The sequence below is a fragment of the Nematolebias whitei genome, chromosome 8, assembly GCF_014905685.2.
Source record: "Nematolebias whitei isolate Nwh7 chromosome 8, NemWhi1, whole genome shotgun sequence".
Taxonomy (NCBI): domain Eukaryota; kingdom Metazoa; phylum Chordata; class Actinopteri; order Cyprinodontiformes; family Rivulidae; genus Nematolebias; species Nematolebias whitei.
In genome coordinates this window covers 51,068,535-51,079,662 of record NC_056505.1, presented here as the reverse complement: position 1 = coordinate 51,079,662, position 11,128 = coordinate 51,068,535, and the positions used below count along the sequence as shown (strand labels likewise).

The following is an 11,128-nucleotide window of genomic DNA, read 5'->3' as shown; positions in this document are numbered from 1 at the left end:
CTCAGCCGTCTGAGGAAGTAGAGTCTCTGATGAGCTTTCTTGATCAGGCTGGTGGTGTTGTTGCTCCAGCTGAGGTTGTCATTCATGTGTACACCCAAGTACTTGTAGCTGGAGACCACTTCCACCGCAGATCCTCTTATGTTCAGGGGGGGTGTAGGTGTTTTTGTTCCTTCTGAAGTCCACAGTTCTACTCGGGTTTTATTATGTTAATGTCGAGTTTAAAAACTATATACTTGTTCAACCCCTAGTTTCAACAAACATTTTGTTGCTTCTAGTTCTTTATTTGACACAGTTACTAAAGGAAAATTAGCCACCTCACTTAATAACCAAACTTCTACAAATCAAATCCCTCCTACAAGTCAATCCTCAGTTAATCACAGCTTCTCTTTTTCTCCATTCTCAGTCAGTGAGGTCAATAAACAGTTAAAAGATCTTGATCCTAAAAAATCTGCAGGTCCAGATGAACTTCCACCTTATTTCTTAAGGCTGGCTGCTCATATCATCACAGTCCCTGTGACCCACATCTTCAATCTCTCCATAAGACAAAACTCCATCCCAGACACTTGGAAAACAGCCTTTGTTCTTCCTCTGCTGAAGGGAGGAGACCCCCCCTCACTGAACAACTATCGACCAATCTCTAAACTCTGCATTTTAACCAAGGTTCTAGAAAAACTGATAAACTCTCAAATCAAAAATTACCTGGACTCATTTAACATCTTACCTCCACATCAGTCTGGTTTCAGGAAACAACACAGCACAACCACTGCTGCATTGAAGGTTCTTAATGATGTTGTTGAAGCACTGGATGCTAAGGATTATTGTGCTGCACTTTTCTTAGACCTGTCTAAAGCTTTTGACACTGTGGATCAGAACATCTTGTGTCATAAACTCTCAGAAATTGGTTTCTCAGTTCACACCATTGGTTGGTTCTCTACCTATCTCTCAGACCGGAAGCAATGTGTTCAACATAATGGTACTTCCTCCAGTTATTTAACAGTCAACAATGGTGTACCACAAGGCTCAGTCTTAGGACCCACCCTCTTTACAATCTACATACATAATGTAGGTAAAAACATCCCTAATGCATCCATACATTTCTATGCTGATGACACAGATGTTTATTGTCGAGCTAAAACTGTTGCTAAGGCTTTCCAGCTTTTGAAATCTGCATTCAACATCATCCAGACTGATTTGTTTCGCCTCAAACTTGTCCTAAATGCCGACAAAACCAAAGGGATGCTTTTTTCAAATAGGAAGTTGGTCCCAGCAGTTCTTCCTCTGATTTCATCCTCAAATGGTGTCCCCATTGAGTTTGTTGATTCCTATAAAAATTTGGGTATCTTGGTCGACTCACATCTTTCTTTTAAGCTCCATGTGGAAAACTTGGTAAAGAAACTGAAAGTTAAACTGGGTTTCTTTTTCAGAAACAGACCCTGTCTAATTCTGAATGCTAGAAAACACCTTGGATCTGTGACTTTCCTTTCCTCCATTGATAACGGTGACATTATTTACAAACCGGATTGCAAAAAAGTTGGGACACTAAACAAATTGTGAATAAAAACTGAATGCAATGATGTGGAGGTGCCAACATCTAATATTTTATTCAGAATAAAACCCAAATCACAGATCAAAAGTTTAAACTGAGAGAATGTCTTCACAGTATTCTAATTTTTTTAAATCCTGTTTTCGTGGGTTTCATGTGCTGGAAGCCCAAATTATGCAAAAATAAACAAATAAATACTTGAAATTGTTTAAATTGTGGGCCCTGAATCTATCATCTATTAAAGATTAACTTTTTGAATGGAATTATGGAAGTTAAACAACTTTTCCATGATATTCTACAAACCGGATTCCAAAAAAGTTGGGACACTAAACAAATAGTGAATAAAAACTGAATGCAATGATGTGGAGGTGCCAACATCTAATATTTTATTCAGAATAGAACACAAATCACAGATCAAAAGTTTAAACTGAGAGAATGTATAATTTTAAGGGAAAAATCTGTTGTTTCCAAATTTCATGGCGTCAACAAATCCCAAAAAAGTTGGGACAAGTCCATTTTTACCACTGTGTGGCATCCCCCCCCCCTCCTTCTTCTTACAACACTCAACAGACGTCTGGGGACAGAGGAGACCAGTTTCTCATGTTTAGAAACAGGAATGCTCTCCCATTCATGTCTAATACAGGCCTCTAACTGTTCAATCGTCTTGGGCCTTCTTTGTCGCACCTTCCTCTTTATGATGCGCCAAATGTTCTCTCTAGGTGAAAGATCTGGACTGCAGGCTGGCCATTTCAGTACCTGGATCCTTCTCCTACGTAGCCATGATGTTGTGATTGCTGCAGAATGTGGTCTGGCATTATCGTGTTGAAAAATGCAGGGTCTTCCCTGAAAGAGATGACGTCTAGATGGGAGCATATGTTGTTCTAGAACAGGGGTGTCAAACTCACTTACGAAAGGGGGCCAAAATTAAAACCTTTTTCAAACCAAGGGCCAATATCAGAAGCTACATTAACTCAAATCAGATACCCAACAAAGTTTCTTGGTCACAGGTTCCTCAGCAAGAGTTTGATTGGTATAATTTGATGTTCTATGTTGTGCTTTTGGTATCATAATCAAAGATTATTGCAAAAATTCAAGAGATAGAAGTATTTTACGTTTCACATATCATCTTGGGGGCCAGATAAAATGTCAACGAGGGCCACATTTGGCCCCCAGGCCTTGAGTTTGACACATATGTTCTAGAACCTGAACATAGTTCTCTGCATTAATGGTGCCTTTCCAGACATGCAAGCTGCCCATGCCACAAGCGCTCATGCAACCCCATACCATCAGTGATGCAGGCTTCTGAACGGAGCGTTGAGAACAACTTGGGCTATCCTTGTCTTCTCTGGTCCGGATGACATGGCGTCCCAGTGTTCCATAAAGAACTTCAAATCGTGACTCATCTGACCACAGAACAGTCTTCCATTTTGCCACACTCCATTTTAAATGACCCCTGGCCCAGTGCAAACGTCTGAGCTTGTGGAGCTTGCTTAGAAATGGCTTCCTCTTTGCACTGTAGAGTTTCAGCTGGCAACGGCGGATGGCACGGTGGATTGTGTTCACTGACAATGCTTTCTGGAAGTATTCCTGAGCCCATTCTGTTATTTCCTTGACAGTGGCATTCCTGTTTGAGGTGCAGTGACGTTTAAGGGCCCGGAGATCACGAGCATCCACTAGAGTTTTACGGCCTTGACACTTACGCACAGCGATTGTTCCAGATTCTCTGAATCTTTTGATGATGTTATGCACGGTTGATGATGATAACTTAAAAGTCTTTGCTATTTTACGCTGGGTAACACCATTCTGGTATTGCTGCACTAACTTTCTGTGCAACAATGGTGGAATTGGTGATCCTCTTACCATCTTGGCTTCTGAGAGGCACAGACACTCTGAGAAGCTCTTTTTATACCCAATCATGTTGTCAATTGACCTAATTAGTGTTAATTGGTCTTCGAGCTGTTAGTTATATGCTCAATTTCCTTTTTCCAGCCACTTATTGCTACTTGTCCCAACTTTTTTGGGATTTGTTGACACTGAAATTTTGAATCAACATATTTTTCCTTTAAAATGTTGCATTTACTCAGATTAAACTTTTGATCTGTCATCTATGTTATATTACGAATAAAATATTGACATTTGCAATATCCAAATCATTGCATTCAGTTTTTATTCACTATTTGTTTAGTGTCCCAACTTTTTTGGAATCCGGTTTGTACATGAACGCTCCTACAAGAACCCTGCAGATGTTGGATGTTGTCTATCATGGTGCACTAAGATTCATAACTGGCTGTGATTATCGTACCCACCACTGCGCTCTGTATCCACTGGTTAACTGGACATCATTAACTTCACGCAGACTCTCTCACTGGTACATTTTCATCTTTAAATCACTTCTTGGTCTGCTGCCTTCATACATCTCCTCCTACATGTCTCTGTGTGAGTGCAGCTACAGCGTGCACTCTCCGGACATTATTACCTGCAGTGTCCCCTCAGTGAGGACTGAACTAGAATAAAGGACCTTCTCCTACTCCGCTCCTGTTTCCTGGAGTAGCTTGTAAGAAGATTTTGAAGCTCTCGTCCTTGACCTATCTAAGTGGCTTTAAGAATCTGTTGGACTCCTGGCAGGGACCAATGCAGACATGTTCCTGTTTTTAGGTTTTTTTTTTTACATTCGCCTTAGAATCTAGCTGTTTTTTGTTACTTTTTTTTTTAGCCATCCTATTTGTAAAAAAAAAAAAAATGTATGACTTTTTGTAGCTGTTTATTGTTGTCGCTGTTGCCCATTGTTGTCATCATTCTTTGTTGAAATCACGTCTCTCTTGTAAATGAGTCCTCGAGGCTCAATGGGATTTACCTGTCTAAATAAAGGTTGAATGAAAAAAAGAGAGTGAGCAATTTATCTGTGCTCTCTGCTGCCCCGTCATGTCTCAGGATTCAAGCTGATGGCAGCTCAGCTGCGCTGAGACCTAACCCAGCTTTCATACCAAAAAACATCACAAGCTCATTTAAATCGAGAATGATAACCTTGGAGGGGTTTTATCCTCCTCCTCACAATTCAGAGGAGGAAGCATCATCTCACCTCCTCTGTCCAGTGCACGCGCTTACATGTTATATAGCACGCATGGCCCCACTGCGTTATTCTCAGCGTCTGTTTGTGCATTACAGGGACATCTCTGCAGGTCGCCCTTTATCCACTCAGCACCTCTCACACTGGCTGTGTGAGGCTATTTCTGAAGCTTACAGAGCATCAGGACTGGACCCTCCAGAGAATCTCAGTGCTCATTCCACCAGAGGGATTTCATCCTCTACAGCTTTGCATGGAGGGATGACAGTGGAGGACATTTGTACGGCGGCCGCTTGGTCATCGCCTTGTTCATTTATTTGCTTCTATCTACGTGATGGCTCTGCCTTCTCCATGACTCATTCTGTTCTCAGCGTTTTACTTGTTTCATGGAATTTCATTTTAAACTCACACCTGCCTGCATGCAATTAGTGTGAGACATTTATTATCAGTCACAAGTTCATGACTGCTGTTTGAATTGTTACCAATCAGTTCATTTGGTTACTAATCATTTCATTTTGTTATTAATCAGTTCATATTGAAGAGCTGTTGACCTGTTCTGTTCATTGTTACACTGTTACAATTTGTAACCTCTGTTTTTTCCATTCTCAGCAGCAGGACTGCGTTTCAGCCATCCCTTTTTCCCCATCAGAGACCTTTTCTCTCCGGGGCGCTCCTGTGCATGGAACGCGTAATTACGCACACAGAAGGCTGAGTGATGAAATGTTTTTTGGTGCAAGCGGGCGCTTCATATTGTGTCTGAATGGACCCAGTGAGGCATAGACTACATCCTGCTTCGCCTTTAACCCACCAGCGACAGCTCTTAAAGGGCGAAGCCTATACAAAATAGAACGTTGGTTACGTACTGTAACCCCAGATTCTATGAGTATAGGTGCAGCCCTTTAAGCTCTGGGCCTCACTAGTTCCTAAATGGCTGAAGAAAAAAGTTATTTGGGAGCCGATTACCCGGTCTCACTGTAATTTATATGGACCGGGGGGGAGGCCCACACAGCAGGTGGGAGTGGACTAAAGTTTTCAGTGATGCGCTGCGCACGAAGGGGATAAACCCACTAGTGATAGCCTTAAAGGGCTGCGCCTATACTCATAGAATCTGGGGTTACAGTACGTAACCAACATTTCTGTCCATGAGGCTGACACATTGTCCAGTTTTAAAACTGGGCTTAAGACTTTCCTTTTTGATAAATCCTATAATTAAGGTTGGCTTGTTCTGCTGCCTTAAGCTTAGACTACTAGAGGACAAATTGACCTGATTTCCTTAAATTAATTGTTAAAATTGAATAGTTTTCATTTGATACTATTTCTATCTTAACATTTGATTCTTGACCTGCCATTGTATATCTGTTCCTACCAAACCCAGCCGGTCGAAGTAGATGGCCCCTTGTTCTGTGCCTGGTTCTGCTAAAGGTTTCTTCCTCATGAGGGAGTTGTTTCTTTCCACTGTCGCCTTCATGATTGTTCAAGATGAGAGTTCTGTGATGGAGTTAAATTCAAAGCTGTCTGCTCCTCAGATAAACAGAGTTAAATTATTATTTTTATATATGAATGTTTCTTTTTAGTTCCCTGAGATGACTTCTGTTGTGACTTGGTGCTTTATAAATAAACTGAATTGAATTGAATTACAAAAACGAGAAACTAAAGTGCTAAAATCACCTGTTCTGGTTTTGAAAGAGAGAGGAGAAGCTCGGTGTAATGTTATACGGACATGAATCTGTAGTCTAGTTTAATGTTACTGTACGTACCTCCACTAGTATGAGCTTCCTGTCTGTGGCTTCTTCATCGCCTGCCATCTTCAGACATCTGTATTTGTTAGCTCTGAGGAGAAAGTCCTGGAACTGGACTAACTGGGAGCTGTAGGAAGAACCATTCACCTTGTATTCTGGTAAAGACAGAAACATTAAATACACATGTTTAGAAGCTGCATGAATAAACTCAGATCCAAGATTAAAACTGACCTGGATCCTGCACGGAACTGCTGTAAGGAAACTCCAGCTACACTCTTACACACATTCTGGACTTGACCAAAGCTGCGGGGCTATTGGTAATCTATTTTTGATACTTTCTCTGAGATATGTGGAAAAACTGTGTACCCATCACCATTCATTTTATTGTTTACCCTGTGTACATAGTTTCGTTGCACCACATGTACCACATGTGGCGTGAATAACAATAAAGACACCTTGACCTTGTTTAAGGTGGTCCCTGTGGATACGTCCTTCGGCAAGTATGAGAGGATCCCCTGGCATATGAACACTGGATAAGAGAAGTTGTGTGTCTTATTCATTGGGAAAAGATCAGATACAGTCTGAAAGGTTCTGTTGAGAGATTTTGAGACACTTGGCCTCCTTTTGTATCTTATATTGAAAGTATGTCAATGCCTTTCTGATGTATTCATGTCTGTGTAGCTGACCCAGTGTGGGAGGGGATGTTTTTGCTTTGTGTGTGTTATGGAAAAAAAAATCAATAAAAAACTTTGATTAAGTAAATAAACTCAGATCCTGATTTCATCTGTCCCACTGCAGGTTCATTTATTCCTCAACGAAAGAGCATACTGTAGATATCTGTGTACACGGCTAACCACCTCAGGCCATACCACTGTTCAAACATGTCTGTTTAAGAACATGCTATGTTAAAAATTAAATGCAAAAATATCACAAAGCAGAGTTTCATGGTGGCACAACTGGTAGAGCTGCTGCCTCTCAGCGAGCAGGTCATCCTGGTTCAGGTCCCAGTCCGGGGGCCTTTCTGGGTGGAGTTTTCAGGTTCTCTCTGTGCTGCGTGGTTTTTTTCCAGGTACTCCAGACTCAAGGATTCAAAGATTCAAGGTTGTTTATTTGTCATTCGCACCTCATGTGGTACATGTGGTGGAGCGAAAATATGTACACAGGGTCCCAGTTACATCCAACAATAAAATGTAAAAGAAAAACAGTAATAACATCTAAGATATGAACTAAGAAAAACATCAACTAAATATACACTAAGCACTAATAGCATAAAAACATTATGCCAAACAGCAGCAAGAACATGAGTCTGTGTGAGCAGATGAACACAAAAAAAACACAGCAAGATGAAACAGATCAGCAGCAACATGATGTGATATTTTTTCACAGTGACTATCTTGGTTAGAGATTCATGAGTCTAACAGCCTCCTCAGTTTCCTCCCACAGACCAAAAACATGCATGTTAGACTTATTGGTAATTCTAAACTGTCCCTAGGTGTGAGTGAGAGCGTGAATGGTTGTTTATCTCTTTTGTCTATGTGTCCCTCTGATGGACTGGAGACCTGTCCAGGGTGTCCTCCTGCCTCTTCCACAGTGATTGCTGGACAAGGGCACCAGTGACCCCTGAGACTCAAAAATGAAGAAGCGGGTAAAAGATGATGGATGGAAGGACAGTGTTTCAGCTCGACAGATTAATGGTTCAGTAAAATCTAAAAAAAAAAAGTTGTTAGGTCCTCTGGATGTTCAAAAAAACAAAACAAAACAAAGCAAAAAAATGTAGAAACGTTTTGTCTTCCATCTGAAAGACTTCTTCAGTCTGAGGTGCTGTAGTCAGCTCAGTCTCTTAAATAGCGCCTTCTCAGAGTGGATCAACCAGTTTTGCTGCTGACAACCAAAACCAGCTGATCACATGCTCAAGAAGGACCATCAGCCTAACAATGGGTCATTAGCACCTGATGACTGTTTACTGTTCACAGGGGGCTGAGTGATACTAGCGATCACAGCATTGTAGGAGGGGGATAGTTGAACATGGAGGCTCCACCCGTTTAATGATGGAGGATTTCTTTTCACAAATATGGCCTCCTTTACTCCTCTCAAACCATCGTTCCTCTCTGTCCAGGATGTGAACATCTTCATCCTTGAAATAGTGTGTTGTCATCTTTCTTTGTTGAAATCAGGTCTCTCTTGTAAATGAGTCCTCGAGGCTCAGTGGGATTTACCTGTCTAAATAAAGGTTGATTGATTGATCCCTGAAAGAGTGACCGCTGGCCTGGAGATGAGTGTAGACCGCAGAGTCCTGGCCTGATGATGTTGATCTTCTGTGCTGGTCCATCCATTTGGCCAGTGGCTGTTTAGTTTCCCTGATGTAAGACTGATCACCCTCCTGACACTGAACAACATACACAATATTACTCTGTTTGTGCCGGGGGACTGGATCTTTGGGAAGAACCAGTCTTTAATGTATTTTGGGGTTTAAAAGCCACTGGGACGTTGTGTTTAGAAAATAAACGCCTCAGTTTCTCTGATACTCCCTCAACATATGGAATGACCACTGGTCTGGGTTCCTCCTTTTCACCTGATGGCTGACTGGAGTCCTGTTTGGGTTTCTTCTCTGCTTTCGGGAAGGCCCAGTTAGGATATCTACATTGCTCTAGAGCCTGTCTTGTGTGGGGTTTCTCCCTCTGCCTGGCTCCTGAGTTAGTGGGGATGCTGTCTGCTCTGTGGTACAGAGTCCTGATGACTCCTAACTTGTGCTCCAAAGGGTGATGGGAGTCAAACTGCAAATACTGGTCTGTGTGGGTGAGATTGCGGTACACCTCAGTTTGCAAATGTCCTCTATCAGAGACTGAGACCTCACAGTCCAAGAAAGCCAATCTGCCATTTTTTACATCTTCTCGTGTGAACTTGAAGTATTTATCCACAGAGTTGATGTGGTCAGTAAAATGTTGGAATTCCTGAGATTTAATTTTAACCCAGGTGTCATCAACATACCTGAACCAATGACTTGGTGGTGTCCCTGAAAAGGACGTCAAGGCTCTCTTTTCTACCTCCTCCATGTACAGGTTGGCAACAACAAGAGAAACTGGAGACCCCATAGCACACCCATGTTTCTGCCTATAATATTGCTCCCCATATGTGAAGTAGGTTGACTGCAGGCACAGTTTCAAGAGTTGACACAGTTGTTCTGTGGAAAGCGTGGTCCTGCTGCTCAGAGTGGTGTCTGATTTTAATCTTAAACCTTGAAACCCTCTTTCAATTATGTTTTTGTTAGCATCACTCAGCCCCCTGTGAATAGCAAACAACCATCAGGGTGCTAACGATTAGGGGTGTAAAGGTACACGTGGGTGCATTGAACCGTTTCGGTACAGCACGTTCAGCTCGGTCCACGTGTGTACCGTTTTCGGTTATTTTTTTCACTCGTTAAAATTTATTAATGAGAGATTATGCACCGTGGAACTAAAGTTCCTAAGCGTGTTTCAGCACAGAGATATCTTGCAGCAGGCGTAGCATTAACATTCTAGTTTCTCGTTGCGGTCTCCTGTTTGGGAACATTATGGCTTTCTTGTTAAAAGACAAGTGAACAAATCCAAAGCTGTGTGTTGACGTTGTTTCATGGAGATTGGATCTGCAGCAGCAACATGTCTACAAACTAGATTCCAAAAAAGTTGGGACACTAAACAAATTGTGAATAAAAACTGAATGCAATGATGTGGAGATGGCAAATGTCAATATTTTATTCGTAATATAACATAGATGACAGATCAAAAGTTTAATCTGAGTAAATGTAACATTTTAAAGGAAAAATATGTTGATTCAAAATTTCACAGTGTCAACAAATCCCCAAAAAGTTGGGACAAGTAGCAATAAGTGGCTGGAAAAAGGAAATTGAGCATATAACTAACAACTGGAAGACCAATTAACACTAATTAGGTCAATTGACAACATGATTGGGTATAAAAAGAGCTTCTCAGAGTGTCAGTGTCTCTCAGAAGCCAAGATGGTAAGAGGATCACCAATTCCACTATTGTTGCGCAGAAATATAGTGTAGCAATGCCAGAATGGTGTTTCCCAGCGTAAAATGGCAAAGACTTTTAAGTTATCATCATCAACCGTGCATAACATCATCAAAAGATTCAGAGAATCTGGAACAATCGCTGTGCATAAGGGTCAAGGCCATAAAACTCTAGTGGATGCTCGTGATCTAATGTCACTGCACCTTAAACAGGAATGCCACTGTCAAGGAAATAACAGAATGGGCTCAGGAATACTTTCAGAAAGCATCGTCAGTGAACACAATCCACCGTGCCATCCGCCGTTGCCAGCTGAAACTCTACAGTGCAAAGAGGAAGCCATTTCTAAGCAAGCTCCACAAGCTCAGACGTTTGCACTGGGCCAGGGGTCATTTAAAATAGAGTGTGGCAAAATGGAAGACTGTTCTGTGGTCAGATGAGTCACGATTTGAAGTTCTTTATGGAACACTGGGACGCCATGTCATTCGGACCAGAGAAGACAAGGATAGCCCAAGTTGTTATCAACGCTCCATTCAGAAGCCTGCATCACTGATGGTATGGGGTTGCATGAGCGCTTGTGACATGGGCAGCTTGCATGTCTGGAAAGGCACCATTAATGCAGAGAACTATGTTCAGGTTCTAGAACAACATATGCTCCCATCTAGACGTCATCTCTTTCAGGGAAGACCCTGCATTTTTCAACACGATAATGCCAGACCACATTCTGCAGCAATCACAACATCATGGCTACGTAGGAGAAGGATCCGGGTACTGA

At 41.8% G+C, this 11,128-nt stretch overlaps 1 protein-coding gene across 1 annotated transcript in view; it reads right to left on the bottom strand.

Moving 5' to 3' along the window:
• LOC119413723 (cell cycle checkpoint protein RAD17) overlaps nucleotides 1–6,716 on the bottom strand; it is a 94,478-nt gene extending 87,762 nt beyond the window's left edge. The window contains exons 1-2 of the mRNA XM_037680777.1: nucleotides 6,713–6,716; nucleotides 6,365–6,501 (exon numbers count right to left, since the gene is read on the bottom strand). Coding sequence (XP_037536705.1) covers nucleotides 6,365–6,501; nucleotides 6,713–6,716 — 141 coding nt within the window. The remainder of the gene's footprint in view (nucleotides 1–6,364; nucleotides 6,502–6,712) is intronic.
• Nucleotides 6,717–11,128: the final 4,412 nt, after the last annotated feature.